The 15,389-nt window shown below is 45.7% G+C and overlaps 1 protein-coding gene across 1 annotated transcript in view; it reads right to left on the bottom strand.

The window, feature by feature from the left end:
• The window catches only part of LOC139404169 (atrial natriuretic peptide-converting enzyme-like), a gene marked incomplete at its 3' end in the record, with an annotated part of 97,567 nt that overhangs the window by 79,948 nt on the left and 2,230 nt on the right, over positions 1–15,389 (bottom strand). The window contains exons 2-3 of the mRNA XM_071147191.1: positions 11,613–11,757; positions 5,216–5,602 (exon numbers count right to left, since the gene is read on the bottom strand). Of these exons, the coding sequence (XP_071003292.1) occupies positions 5,216–5,602; positions 11,613–11,757 (532 nt within the window). The remainder of the gene's footprint in view (positions 1–5,215; positions 5,603–11,612; positions 11,758–15,389) is intronic.

A 15,389-nucleotide genomic window follows, 5' to 3' on the forward strand; every position in this document is an offset into this window, starting at 1 on the left:
CAGTCATGTTGACACTGGTCTACTACCAGGTCATGTGTCTTCTCAGTCATGTTGACACTGGTCTACTACCAGGTCATGTGTCTTCTCAGTCATGTTGACACTGGTCTACTACCAGGTCATATATCTCAGTCATGTTGACACTGGTCTACTACCAGGTCATATATCTCAGTCATGTTGACACTGGTCTACTACCAGGTCATGTGTCTTCTCAGTCATGCTGACACTGGTCTACTACCAGGTCATGTGTCTTCTCAGTCATGTTGACACTGGTCTACTACCAGGTCATGTGTCTTCTCAGTCATGTTGACACTGGTCTACTACCAGGTCATGTGTCTTCTCAGTCATGTTGACACTGGTCTACTACCAGGTCATGTGTCTTCTCAGTCATGTTGACACTGGTCTACTACCAGGTCATGTGTCTTCTCAGTCATGTTGACACTGGTCTACTACCAGGTCATGTGTCTTCTCAGTCATGTTGACACTGGTCTACTACCAGGTCATGTGTCTTCTCAGTCATGTTGACACTGGTCTACTACCAGGTCATGTGTCTTCTCAGTCATGTTGACACTGGTCTACTACCAGGTCATGTGTCTTCTCAGTCATGTTGACACTGGTCTACTACCAGGTCATGTGTCTTCTCAGTCATGTTGACACTGGTCTACTACCAGGTCATGTGTCTTCTCAGTCATGTTGACACTGGTCTACTACCAGGTCATGTGTCTTCTCAGTCATGTTGACACTGGTCTACTACCAGGTCATGTGTCTTCTCAGTCATGTTGACACTGGTCTACTACCAGGTCATGTGTCTTCTCAGTCATGTTGACACTGGTCTACTACCAGGTCATGTGTCTTCTCAGTCATGTTGACACTGGTCTACTACCAGGTCATGTGTCTTCTCAGTCATGCTGACACTGGTCTACTACCAGGTCATGTGTCTTCTCAGTCATGTTGACACTGGTCTACTACCAGGTCATGTGTCTTCTCAGTCATGTTGACACTGGTCTACTACCAGGTCATGTGTCTTCTCAGTCATGTTGACACTGGTCTACTACCAGGTCATGTGTCTTCTCAGTCATGTTGACACTGGTCTACTACCAGGTCATGTGTCTTCTCAGTCATGTTGACACTGGTCTACTACCAGGTCATGTGTCTTCTCAGTCATGTTGACACTGGTCTACTACCAGGTCATGTGTCTTCTCAGTCATGTTGACACTGGTCTACTACCAGGTCATGTGTCTTCTCAGTCATGTTGACACTGGTCTACTACCAGGTCATATATCTCAGTCATGTTGACACTGGTCTACTACCAGGTCATATATCTCAGTCATGTTGACACTGGTCTACTACCAGGTCATGTGTCTTCTCAGTCATGCTGACACTGGTCTACTACCAGGTCATGTGTCTTCTCAGTCATGTTGACACTGGTCTACTACCAGGTCATGTGTCTTCTCAGTCATGTTGACACTGGTCTACTACCAGGTCATGTGTCTTCTCAGTCATGTTGACACTGGTCTACTACCAGGTCATGTGTCTTCTCAGTCATGTTGACACTGGTCTACTACCAGGTCATGTGTCTTCTCAGTCATGTTGACACTGGTCTACTACCAGGTCATGTGTCTTCTCAGTCATGTTGACACTGGTCTACTACCAGGTCATGTGTCTTCTCAGTCATGTTGACACTGGTCTACTACCAGGTCATGTGTCTTCTCAGTCATGTTGACACTGGTCTACTACCAGGTCATGTGTCTTCTCAGTCATGTTGACACTGGTCTACTACCAGGTCATGTGTCTTCTCAGTCATGTTGACACTGGTCTACTACCAGGTCATGTGTCTTCTCAGTCATGTTGACACTGGTCTACTACCAGGTCATGTGTCTTCTCAGTCATGTTGACACTGGTCTACTACCAGGTCATGTGTCTTCTCAGTCATGTTGACACTGGTCTACTACCAGGTCATGTGTCTTCTCAGTCATGTTGACACTGGTCTACTACCAGGTCATGTGTCTTCTCAGTCATGTTGACACTGGTCTACTACCAGGTCATGTGTCTTCTCAGTCATGTTGACACTGGTCTACTACCAGGTCATGTGTCTTCTCAGTCATGCTGACACTGGTCTACTACCAGGTCATGTGTCTTCTCAGTCATGTTGACACTGGTCTACTACCAGGTCATGTGTCTTCTCAGTCATGTTGACACTGGTCTACTACCAGGTCATGTGTCTTCTCAGTCATGTTGACACTGGTCTACTACCAGGTCATGTGTCTTCTCAGTCATGTTGACACTGGTCTACTACCAGGTCATGTGTCTTCTCAGTCATGTTGACACTGGTCTACTACCAGGTCATGTGTCTTCTCAGTCATGTTGACACTGGTCTACTACCAGGTCATGTGTCTTCTCAGTCATGTTGACACTGGTCTACTACCAGGTCATGTGTCTTCTCAGTCATGTTGACACTGGTCTACTACCAGGTCATGTGTCTTCTCAGTCATGTTGACACTGGTCTACTACCAGGTCATGTGTCTTCTCAGTCATGTTGACACTGGTCTACTACCAGGTCATGTGTCTTCTCAGTCATGTTGACACTGGTCTACTACCAGGTCATGTGTCTTCTCAGTCATGTTGACACCGGTCTACTACCAGGTCATGTGTCTTCTCAGTCATGCTGACACTGGTCTACTACCAGGTCATGTGTCTTCTCAGTCATGTTGACACTGGTCTACTACCAGGTCATGTGTCTTCTCAGTCATGTTGACACTGGTCTACTACCAGGTCATGTGTCTTCTCAGTCATGTTGACACTGGTCTACTACCAGGTCATGTGTCTTCTCAGTCATGCTGACACTGGTCTACTACCAGGTCATGTGTCTTCTCAGTCATGTTGACACTGGTCTACTACCAGGTCATGTGTCTTCTCAGTCATGTTGACACTGGTCTACTACCAGGTCATGTGTCTTCTCAGTCATGTTGACACTGGTCTACTACCAGGTCATGTGTCTTCTCAGTCATGCTGACACTGGTCTACTACCAGGTCATGTGTCTTCTCAGTCATGTTGACACTGGTCTACTACCAGGTCATGTGTCTTCTCAGTCATGTTGACACTGGTCTACTACCAGGTCATGTGTCTTCTCAGTCATGTTGACACTGGTCTACTACCAGGTCATGTGTCTTCTCAGTCATGTTGACACTGGTCCACTACCAGGTCATGTGTCTTCTCAGTCATGTTGACACTGGTCCACTACCAGGTCATGTGTCTTCTCAGTCATGTTGACACTGGTCCACTACCATGTCATGTGTCTTCTCAGTCATGTTGACACTGGTCTACTACCAGGTCATGTGTCTTCTCAGTCATGTTGACACTGGTCTACTACCAGGTCATGTGTCTTCTCAGTCATGTTGACACTGGTCTACTACCAGGTCATGTGTCTTCTCAGTCATGTTGACACTGGTCTACTACCAGGTCATGTGTCTTCTCAGTCATGTTGACACTGGTCTACTACCAGGTCATGTGTCTTCTCAGTCATGTTGACACTGGTCTACTACCAGGTCATGTGTCTTCTCAGTCATGTTGACACTGGTCTACTACCAGGTCATGTGTCTTCTCAGTCATGTTGACACTGGTCTACTACCAGGTCATGTGTCTTCTCAGTCATGTTGACACTGGTCTACTACCAGGTCATGTGTCTTCTCAGTCATGTTGACACTGGTCTACTACCAGGTCATGTGTCTTCTCAGTCATGTTGACACTGGTCTACTACCAGGTCATGTGTCTTCTCAGTCATGTTGACACTGGTCTACTACCAGGTCATGTGTCTTCTCAGTCATGCTGACACTGGTCTACTACCAGGTCATGTGTCTTCTCAGTCATGCTGACACTGGTCTACTACCAGGTCATGTGTCTTCTCAGTCATGTTGACACTGGTCCACTACCAGGTCATGTGTCTTCTCAGTCATGTTGACACCGGTCTACTACCAGGTCATGTGTCTTCTCAGTCATGTTGACACTGGTCTACTACCAGGTCATGTGTCTTCTCAGTCATGTTGACACTGGTCTACTACCAGGTCATGTGTCTTCTCAGTCATGTTGACACCGGTCTACTACCAGGTCATGTGTCTTCTCAGTCATGTTGACACTGGTCTACTACCAGGTCATGTGTCTTCTCAGTCATGTTGACACTGGTCTACTACCAGGTCATGTGTCTTCTCAGTCATGTTGACACTGGTCTACTACCAGGTCATGTGTCTTCTCAGTCATGTTGACACTGGTCTACTACCAGGTCATGTGTCTTCTCAGTCATGCTGACACTGGTCTACTACCAGGTCATGTGTCTTCTCAGTCATGTTGACACTGGTCTACTACCAGGTCATGTGTCTTCTCAGTCATGTTGACACTGGTCTACTACCAGGTCATGTGTCTTCTCAGTCATGCTGACACTGGTCTACTACCAGGTCATGTGTCTTCTCAGTCATGTTGACACTGGTCTACTACCAGGTCATGTGTCTTCTCAGTCATGTTGACACTGGTCTACTACCAGGTCATGTGTCTTCTCAGTCATGTTGACACTGGTCTACTACCAGGTCATGTGTCTTCTCAGTCATGTTGACACTGGTCTACTACCAGGTCATGTGTCTTCTCAGTCATGCTGACACTGGTCTACTACCAGGTCATGTGTCTTCTCAGTCATGTTGACACTGGTCTACTACCAGGTCATGTGTCTTCTCAGTCATGTTGACACTGGTCTACTACCAGGTCATGTGTCTTCTCAGTCATGTTGACACTGGTCTACTACCAGGTCATGTGTCTTCTCAGTCATGTTGACACCGGTCTACTACCAGGTCATGTGTCTTCTCAGTCATGTTGACACTGGTCTACTACCAGGTCATGTGTCTTCTCAGTCATGTTGACACTGGTCTACTACCAGGTCATGTGTCTTCTCAGTCATGTTGACACTGGTCTACTACCAGGTCATGTGTCTTCTCAGTCATGTTGACACTGGTCTACTACCAGGTCATGTGTCTTCTCAGTCATGTTGACACTGGTCTACTACCAGGTCATGTGTCTTCTCAGTCATGTTGACACTGGTCTACTACCACACCTTTTTTTTGTTATCTGTATACTTTGACAGTATAAGTAATTTAACTTTCCATGTCAATAAAGTCTATTGAATTGAATGAGAGAAAGAGAGAGAGAGAGAGAGGGGGGGGGGGGGGTTCTTACCTTGGTTGGAGGCGGGACTCGAAGGATCTTGGGTGGTGCTGATTGGCAAGGAGGTGCCCAGTGATGTCATAGAGGTCACCCAATCACGAGGGTCTGTGTGAACCACAGTGGGAGGATTAGTGGAAGAGAAGTAAGAAGAGGATGAAGAGGAGTGTGTGACAGTAGTGCCCGTGTGTGGAATATAGTGAGTTCCAGTTGGTTTGAGGTTGTGTTCATGGTCGGGTCGGTCTGCGGTCGCTGTCCTGGCAGGTCTGGTCACGTTAGGGTTAACGGGAGAGGTCCCGATAGCGGTGAACGGAGTGTCCGTGGAGACAGGGTACGCCGTGCCGAAGATGGGGTCCGACTCTCCTGACTCTACTCCCATAAAGAAAATATTCCCAAAGATTCCTGAAACACAACAAACACAGGAGGAATCTTATAGTCTGGAGACGATACAGTCTATATATTGAAGAGATAGACGTTCTGATAACAGTTGATTAATCAATACTATACAGTCTCAGTGGCGACCTGTCATTCAGGGACACAGACAGTGTCACCAGCAAAGCACCCCCACTCCATCACACCTCCTCCTCCATGCTTCATGGTGGGAACTACACATGCCAAGATCATCCATACACCTACTCTGCGCCATTGTTTGTGTTTCTTGGAGAAAGTCTCTTCCTCTTATTGGTGTCCTTTAGTTGTGGTTCCTTTGCAGCAAATCGACCATGAAGACCTGATTCACACAGTCTCCTCTGGACAGTTGATGTTGAGATGTGTCTGTTACTTTGAAGCATTTATTTGGGCTGCAACCTGAGGCTGGTAACTGTAATGAACTTCTCCTCTGCAGCAGAGGTAACTCTGGGTCTTCCTTTCCTGTAGCGGTCCTCATGAGAGCCAGTTTCACCATAGTTCGATGGTTTTTGTGACGGCACTTAAAGAAACGTTCAAATTTCTTGAAATCTTCCGTATTGACTGACCTTCATGTCTTAAAGTAAAGTCTGCCTATTTGAGCTGTTCTTGCCATAATATGGACGTGGTCTTTTACCAAATAGGGCTATCTTCTGCATTCCACCACTACCTTGTCACAACACAACTGATTGGCTCAAAGGCATTAATTGAAATGCATTCCAGGTGACTACCTCATGAAGCTGGTTGAGAGAATCCCAAGAGCGTGCAAATCCGTCATCAAGGCAAAGGGTGACTACTTTGACTATTTTTTTTGGTTACTACATGATTCCATATGTTATTTCATATTGTTGATGTCTTCACTATTATTCTACAATGTAGAAAATAGTCAAAATAAAGAAAAACCCTGGAATGAGAAGGTGTCTAAACTTTTGACTGGTACTGTACGTTGTGATGGTCAGGGAGAATCGAAGAGAGATATGTCATTTGGGCTCCCGAGTGGCTGTCTAAGACACTGCTGTCTAGGACACTGCATCTCAGTGCTAGAGGTGTCACTAGAGACCCTGGTTCGATTCCAGGCTGTATCACAACCGGCCGTGATTTGGATTCCCCATAGGGTGGCACACAATTGGCCGCAGTGTCGTCCGGGTTTGGCCGGGGACGTCACTTTAAATAAGAATGTGTTCTTAACGAACTTAGTTAAATAAAACATACAAAATAAATACATTGATGGTCAGGGAGAAGTGGAGAGACGTTGTGATGGTCAGGGAGAAGTAGAGAGACGTTGTGATGGTCAGGGAGAAGTGGAGAGACGTTGTGATGGTCAGGGAGAAGTAGAGAGACGTTGTGATGGTCAGGGAGAAGTGGAGAGACGTTGTGATGGTCAGGGAGAAGTAGAGAGACGTTGTGATGGTCAGGGAGAAGTAGAGAGACGTTGTGATGGTCAGGGAGAAGTGGAGAGACGTTGTGATGGTCAGGGAGAAGTAGAGAGACGTTGTGATGGTCAGGGAGAAGTAGAGAGACGTTGTGATGGTCAGGGAGAAGTGGAGAGACGTTGTGATGGTCAGGGAGAAGTGGAGAGACGTTGTGATGGTCAGGGAGAAGTGAAGAGACGTTGTGATGGTCAGGGAGAAGTGGAGAGACGATGTGATGGTCAGGGAGAAGTGGAGAGACGTTGTGATGGTCAGGGAGAAGTAGAGAGACGTTGTGATGGTCAGGGAGAAGTAGAGAGACGTTGTGATGGTCAGGGAGAAGTGGAGAGACGTTGTGATGGTCAGGGAGAAGTGGAGAGACGTTGTGATGGTCAGGGAGAAGTAGAGAGACGTTGTGATGGTCAGGGAGAAGTAGAGAGACGTTGTGATGGTCAGGGAGAAGTGGAGAGACGTTGTGATGGTCAGGGAGAAGTGGAGAGACGTTGTGATGGTCAGGGAGAAGTGGAGAGACGTTGTGATGGTCAGGGAGAAGTAGAGAGACGTTGTGATGGTCAGGGAGAAGTAGAGAGACGTTGTGATGGTCAGGGAGAAGTGGAGAGACGTTGTGATGGTCAGGGAGAAGTGGAGAGACGTTGTGATGGTCAGGGAGAAGTGGAGAGACGTTGTGATGGTCAGGGAGAAGTGGAGAGACGTTGTGATGGTCAGGGAGAAGTGGAGAGACGTTGTGATGGTCAGGGAGAAGTAGAGAGACGTTGTGATGGTCAGGGAGAAGTAGAGAGACGTTGTGATGGTCAGGGAGAAGTGGAGAGACGTTGTGATGGTCAGGGAGAAGTGGAGAGACGTTGTGATGGTCAGGGAGAAGTGGAGAGACGTTGTGATGGTCAGGGAGAAGTGGAGAGACGTTGTGATGGTCAGGGAGAAGTGGAGAGACGTTGTGATGGTCAGGGAGAAGTGGAGAGACGTTGTGATGGTCAGGGAGAAGTAGAGAGACGTTGTGATGGTCAGGGAGAAGTAGAGAGACGTTGTGATGGTCAGGGAGAAGTAGAGAGACGTTGTGATGGTCAGGGAGAAGTGGAGAGACGTTGTGATGGTCAGGGAGAAGTAGACAGACATTGTGATGGTCAGGGAGAAGTGGAGAGACGTTGTGATGGTCAGGGAGAAGTAGAGAGACGTTGTGATGGTCAGGGAGAAGTAGAGAGACGTTGTGATGGTCAGGGAGAAGTAGAGAGACGTTGTGATGGTCAGGGAGAAGTGGAGAGACGTTGTGATGGTCAGGGAGAAGTAGAGAGACGTTGTGATGGTCAGGGAGAAGTGGAGAGACGTTGTGATGGTCAGGGAGAAGTAGAGAGACGTTGTGATGGTCAGGGAGAAGTGGAGAGACGTTGTGATGGTCAGGGAGAAGTAGAGAGACGTTGTGATGGTCAGGGAGAAGTGGAGAGACGTTGTGATGGTCAGGGAGAAGTGGAGAGACGTTGTGATGGTCAGGGAGAAGTAGAGAGACGTTGTGATGGTCAGGGAGAAGTAGAGAGACGTTGTGATGGTCAGGGAGAAGTGGAGAGACGTTGTGATGGTCAGGGAGAAGTGGAGAGACGTTGTGATGGTCAGGGAGAAGTAGAGAGAGGTTGTGATGGTCAGGGAGAAGTAGAGAGACGTTGTGATGGTCAGGGAGAAGTAGAGAGACGTTGTGATGGTCAGGGAGAAGTAGAGAGACGTTGTGATGGTCAGGGAGAAGTGGAGAGACGTTGTGATGGTCAGTGAGAAGTGGAGAGACGTTGTGATGGTCAGGGAGAAGTAGAGAGACGTTGTGATGGTCAGGGAGAAGTGGAGAGACAGACGTTGTGATGGTCAGGGAGAAGTAGAGAGACGTTGTGATGGTCAGGGAGAAGTAGAGAGACAGACGTTGTGATGGTCAGGGAGAAGTAGAGAGACAGACGTTGTGATGGTCAGGGAGAAGTAGAGAGACGTTGTGATGGTCAGGGAGAAGTAGAGAGACGTTGTGATGGTCAGGGAGAAGTAGAGAGACGTTGTGATGGTCAGGGAGAAGTAGAGAGACAGACGTTGTGATGGTCAGGGAGAAGTAGAGAGACGTTGTGATGGTCAGGGAGAAGTAGAGAGACGTTGTGATGGTCAGGGAGAAGTAGAGAGACGTTGTGATGGTCAGGGAGAAGTGGAGAGACGTTGTGATGGTCAGGGAGAAGTGGAGAGACGTTGTGATGGTCAGGGAGAAGTAGAGAGACAGACGTTGTGATGGTCAGGGAGAAGTAGAGAGACGTTGTGATGGTCAGGGAGAAGTAGAGAGACGTTGTGATGGTCAGGGAGAAGTAGAGAGACGTTGTGATGGTCAGGGAGAAGTAGAGAGACGTTGTGATGGTCAGGGAGAAGTAGAGAGACGTTGTGATGGTCAGGGAGAAGTAGAGAGACGTTGTGATGGTCAGGGAGAAGTAGAGAGACAGACGTTGTGATGGTCAGGGAGAAGTAGAGAGACGTTGTGATGGTCAGGGAGAAGTAGAGAGACGTTGTGATGGTCAGGGAGAAGTAGAGAGACGTTGTGATGGTCAGGGAGAAGTAGAGAGACGTTGTGATGGTCAGGGAGAAGTAGAGAGACGTTGTGATGGTCAGGGAGAAGTAGAGAGACGTTGTGATGGTCAGGGAGAAGTAGAGAGACAGACGTTGTGATGGTCAGGGAGAAGTAGAGAGACGTTGTGATGGTCAGGGAGAAGTAGAGAGACAGACGTTGTGATGGTCAGGGAGAAGTAGAGAGACGTTGTGATGGTCAGGGAGAAGTAGAGAGACGTTGTGATGGTCAGGGAGAAGTAGAGAGACGTTGTGATGGTCAGGGAGAAGTAGAGAGACAGACGTTGTGATGGTCAGGGAGAAGTAGAGAGACGTTGTGATGGTCAGGGAGAAGTAGAGAGATGTTGTGATGGTCAGGGAGAAGTGGAGAGACGTTGTGATGGTCAGGGAGAAGTAGAGAGACGTTGTGATGGTCAGGGAGAAGTAGAGAGACGTTGTGATGGTCAGGGAGAAGTAGAGAGACGTTGTGATGGTCAGGGAGAAGTAGAGAGACATTGTGATGGTCAGGGAGAAGTAGAGAGACGTTGTGATGGTCAGGGAGAAGTAGAGAGACGTTGTGATGGTCAGGGAGAAGTGGAGAGACGTTGTGATGGTCAGGGAGAAGTGGAGAGACGTTGTGATGGTCAGGGAGAAGTGGAGAGACGTTGTGAAGGTCAGGGAGAAGTAGAGAGACGTTGTGATGGTCAGGGAGAAGTAGACAGACGTTGTGATGGTCAGGGAGAAGTGGAGAGACGTTGTGATGGTCAGGGAGAAGTGGAGAGACGTTGTGATGGTCAGGGAGAAGGGAGAGACGTTGTGATGGTCAGGGAGAAGTAGAGAGACGTTGTGATGGTCAGGGAGAAGTAGAGAGACATTGTGATGGTCAGGGAGAAGTGGCGAGACGTTGTGATGGTCAGGGAGAAGTAGAGAGACGTTGTGATGGTCAGGGAGAAGTGGAGAGACGTTGTGATGGTCAGGGAGAAGTGGAGAGACGTTGTGAAGGTCAGGGAGAAGTAGAGAGACGTTGTGAAGGTCAGGGAGAAGTAGAGAGACGTTGTGATGGTCAGGGAGAAGTAGAGAGACGTTGTGATGGTCAGGGAGAAGTAGAGAGACGTTGTGATGGTCAGGGAGAAGTAGACAGACGTTGTGATGGTCAGGGAGAAGTGGAGAGATGTTGTGATGGTCAGGGAGAAGTGGAGAGATGTTGTGATGGTCAGGGAGAAGTAGAGAGATGTTGTGATGGTCAGGGAGAAGTAGAGAGATGTTGTGATGGTCAGGGAGAAGTAGAGAGACGTTGTGATGGTCAGGGAGAAGTAGAGAGACAGACGTTGTGATGGTCAGGGAGAAGTAGAGAGACAGACGTTGTGATGGTCAGGGAGAAGTGGAGAGACGTTGTGATGGTCAGGGAGAAGTGGAGAGACATACGTTGTGATGGTCAGGGAGAAGTGGAGAGACGTTGTGATGGTCAGGGAGAAGTTGAGAGACGTTGTGATGGTCAGGGAGAAGTGGAGAGAGGTTGTGATGGTCAGGGAGAAGTGGAGAGACGTTGTGATGGTCAGGGAGAAGTAGAGATAGAGAGGTGGTGATGGTCAGGGAGAAGTGGAGAGACGTTGTGATGGTCAGGGAGAAGTGGAGAGACGTTGTGATGGTCAGGGAGAAGTGGTGTGTGTATGTGTGTGTACCTGAGAAGGCCAGTAGAACCAGCAGTAGACAGGTTAGCAGGCTGACAACAGGGACGAGGATGAGGAGGGAGAAGTGGAGAGACGTTGTGATGGTCAGGGAGAAGTGGTGTGTGTATGTGTGTGTACCTGAGAAGGCCAGTAGAACCAGCAGTAGACAGGTTAGCAGGCTGACAACAGGGACGAGGATGAGGAGGGAGAAGTGGAGAGACGTTGTGATGGTCAGGGAGAAGTAGAGAGACATTGTGATGGTCAGGGAGAAGTGGAGAGACGTTGTGATGGTCAGGGAGAAGTGGAGAGACGTTGTGATGGTCAGGGAGATGTGGTGTGTGTATGTGTGTGTACCTGAGAAGGCCAGTAGAACCAGCAGTAGACAGGTTAGCAGGCTGACAACAGGGACGAGGATGAGGAGGAGAAGACGAATATAGTTCTTTGTCGAGGTCCTCTTCTGAGGACACACTTCACCCATGGTCATGTCCTCATCAGCAACCTACACACACACAATGATAGAGGGGAGATAGAGAAACCAGACAGATGGAGAGAGAGGGGAGACAGAGAAACCAGACAGAAGGAGAGAGGGGAGACAGAGAAACCAGACAGAAGGAGAGAGGGGAGACAGAGAAACCAGACGGAAGGAGAGAGGGGAGACAGAGAAACCAGACAGAAGGAGAGAGAGGGGAGACAGAGAACCAGACAGGAGGAGAGAGAGGGGAGACAGAGAAACCAGACAGAAGGAGAGAGAGGGGAGACAGAGAAACCAGACAGAAGGAGAGAGGGGAGACAGAGAAACCAGACAGAAGGAGAGAGAGGGGAGACAGAGAACCAGACAGGATGAGAGAGAGGGGAGACAGAGAAACCAGACAGAAGGAGAGAGAGGGGAGACAGAGAAACCAGACAGAAGGAGAGAGAGGGGAGACAGAGAAACCAGACAGAAGTAGTGAGGGGAGACAGAGCAACCAGACAGGAGGAGAGAGAGGGGAGACAGAGAACCAGACAGAAGGAGAGAGGGGAGACAGAGAAACCAGACAGAAGGAGAGAGAGGGGAGACAGAGAAACCAGACAGAAGGAGAGGGAGGGGAGACAGAGAAACCAGACGGAAGGAGTGAGGGGAGACAGAGCAACCAGACAGAAGGAGAGAGAGGGGAGACAGAGAACCAGACATAAGGAGTGAGGGGAGACAGAGAAACCAGACAGAAGGAGAGAGAGGGGAGACAGAGAAACCAGACAGAAGTAAGACAGTTATAGTAATAGTTAGATAGGTCAGCAGTACTATAACTAATAGTTAGATAGGTCAGCAGTACTATAACTAGTAGTTAGATAGGTCAGCAGTACTATAACTAATAGTTAGATAGGTCAGCAGTACTATAACTAATAGTTAGATAGGTCAGCAGTACTATAACTAGTAGTTAGATAGGTCAGCAGTACTATAACTAGTAGTTAGATAGGTCAGCAGTACTATAACTAGTAGTTAGATAGGTCAGCAGTACTATAACTAATAGTTAGATAGGTCAGCAGTACTATAACTAATAGATAGGTCAGCAGTACTATAACTAGTAGTTAGATAGGTCAGCAGTACTATAACTAGTAGTTAGATAGGTCAGCAGTACTATAACTAGTAGTTAGATAGGTCAGCAGTACTATAACTAATAGTTAGATAGGTCAGTAGTACTATAACTATTAGTTAGATAGGTCAGCAGTACTATAACTAATAGTTAGATAGGTCAGCAGTACTATAACTAGTAGTTAGATAGGTCAGCAGTACTATAACTATTAGTTAGATAGGTCAGCAGTACTATAACTAATAGTTAGATAGGTCAGCAGTACTATAACTATTAGTTAGATAGGTCAGCAGTACTATAACTAATAGTTAGATAGGTCAGCAGTACTATAACTAGTAGTTAGATAGGTCAGCAGTATTATAACTAATAGTTAGATAGGTCAGCAGTACTATAACTAATAGTTAGATAGGTCAGCAGTACTATAACTAATAGTTAGATAGGTCAGCAGTATTATAATAGTTAGATAGGTCAGCAGTACTATAACTAATAGTTAGATAGGTCAGCAGTACTATAACTATTAGTTAGATAGGTCAGCAGTACTATAACTATTAGTTAGATAGGTCAGCAGTAATATAACTAATAGTTAGATAGGTCAGCAGTACTATAACTAGTAGTTAGATAGGTCAGCAGTATTATAACTAATAGTTAGATAGGTCAGCAGTATTATAATAGTTAGATAGGTCAGCAGTATTATAACTAATAGTTAGATAGGTCAGCAGTACTATAACTAATAGTTAGATAGGTCAGCAGTACTATAACTAGTAGTTAGATAGGTCAGCAGTATTATAACTAGTAGTTAGATAGGTCAGCAGTACTATAACTAATAGTTAGATAGGTCAGCAGTAATATAACTAATAGTTAGATAGGTCAGCAGTAATATAACTAGTAGTTAGATAGGTCAGCAGTACTATAATAGTTAGATAGGTCAGCAGTACTATAACTAATAGTTAGATAGGTCAGCAGTACTATAACTATTAGTTAGATAGGTCAGCAGTAATATAACTAGTAGTTAGATAGGTCAGCAGTATTATAATAGTTAGATAGGTCAGCAGTACTATAACTAACAGTTAGATAGGTCAGCAGTACTATAACTAATAGTTAGATAGGTCAGCAGTACTATAACTAGTAGTTAGATAGGTCAGCAGTATTATAACTAGTAGTTAGATAGGTCAGCAGTACTATAACTAATAGTTAGATAGGTCAGCAGTAATATAACTAATAGTTAGATAGGTCAGCAGTAATATAACTAATAGTTAGATAGGTCAGCAGTAATATAACTAATAGTTAGATAGGTCAGCAGTATTATAATAGTTAGATAGGTCAGCAGTATTATAACTAGTAGTTAGATAGGTCAGCAGTACTATAACTAGTAGTTCGATAGGTCAGCAGTATTATAATAGTTAGATAGGTCAGCAGTACTATAACTAATAGTTAGATAGGTCAGCAGTACTATAACTAGTAGTTAGATAGGTCAGCAGTACTATAACTAGTAGTTAGATAGGTCAGCAGTATTATAATAGTTAGATAGGTCAGCAGTACTATAACTAACAGTTAGATAGGTCAGCAGTACTATAACTAATAGTTAGATAGGTCAGCAGTACTATAACTAGTAGTTAGATTGGTCAGCAGTACTATAACTAACAGTTAGATAGGTCAGCAGTACTATAACTAATAGTTAGATAGGTCAGCAGTAATATAACTAATAGTTAGATAGGTCAGCAGTAATATAACTAGTAGTTAGATAGGTCAGCAGTAATATAACTATTAGTTGGATAGGTCAGCAGTACTATAACTAGTAGTTAGATAGGTCAGCAGTATAATAATAGTTAGATAGGTCAGCAGTACTATAACTAATAGTTAGATAGGTCAGCAGTATTATAACAGTTAGATAGGTCAGCAGTATTATAACAGTTAGATAGGTCAGGAGTACTATAACTAATAGTTAGATAGGTCAGCAGTACTATAACTAATAGTTAGATAGGTCAGCAGTATTATAACAGTTAGATAGGTCAGCAATACTATAACTAATAGTTAGATAGGTCAGCAGTATTATAACTAATAGTTAGATAGGTCAGCAGTACTATAACTAATAGTTAGATAGGTCAGCAGTACTATAACTAGTAGTTAGATAGGTCAGCAGTACTATAACTAATAGTTAGATAGGTCAGCAGTACTATAACTAACAGTTAGATAGGTCAGCAGTACTATAACTAGTAGTTAGATAGGTCAGCAGTACTATAACTAATAGTTAGATAGGTCAGCAGTACTATAACTAGGAGTTAGATAGGTCAGCAGTACTATAACTAATAGTTAGATAGGTCAGCAGTACTATAACTAGTAGTTAGATAGGTCAGCAGTACTATAATAGTTAGATAGGTCAGCAGTATTATAACTAGTAGTTAGATAGGTCAGCAGTACTATAACTAGTAGTTAGATAGGTCAGCAGTACTATAACTAGTAGTTAGATAGGTCAGCAGTACTATAACTAATAGTTAGATAGGTCAGCAGTATTATAACTAGTAGTTAGATAGGTCAGCAGTACTATAACTAGTAGTTAGATAGG

Source organism: Oncorhynchus clarkii, unplaced genomic scaffold (assembly GCF_045791955.1).
Source record: "Oncorhynchus clarkii lewisi isolate Uvic-CL-2024 unplaced genomic scaffold, UVic_Ocla_1.0 unplaced_contig_5411_pilon_pilon, whole genome shotgun sequence".
NCBI lineage: Eukaryota > Metazoa > Chordata > Actinopteri > Salmoniformes > Salmonidae > Oncorhynchus > Oncorhynchus clarkii.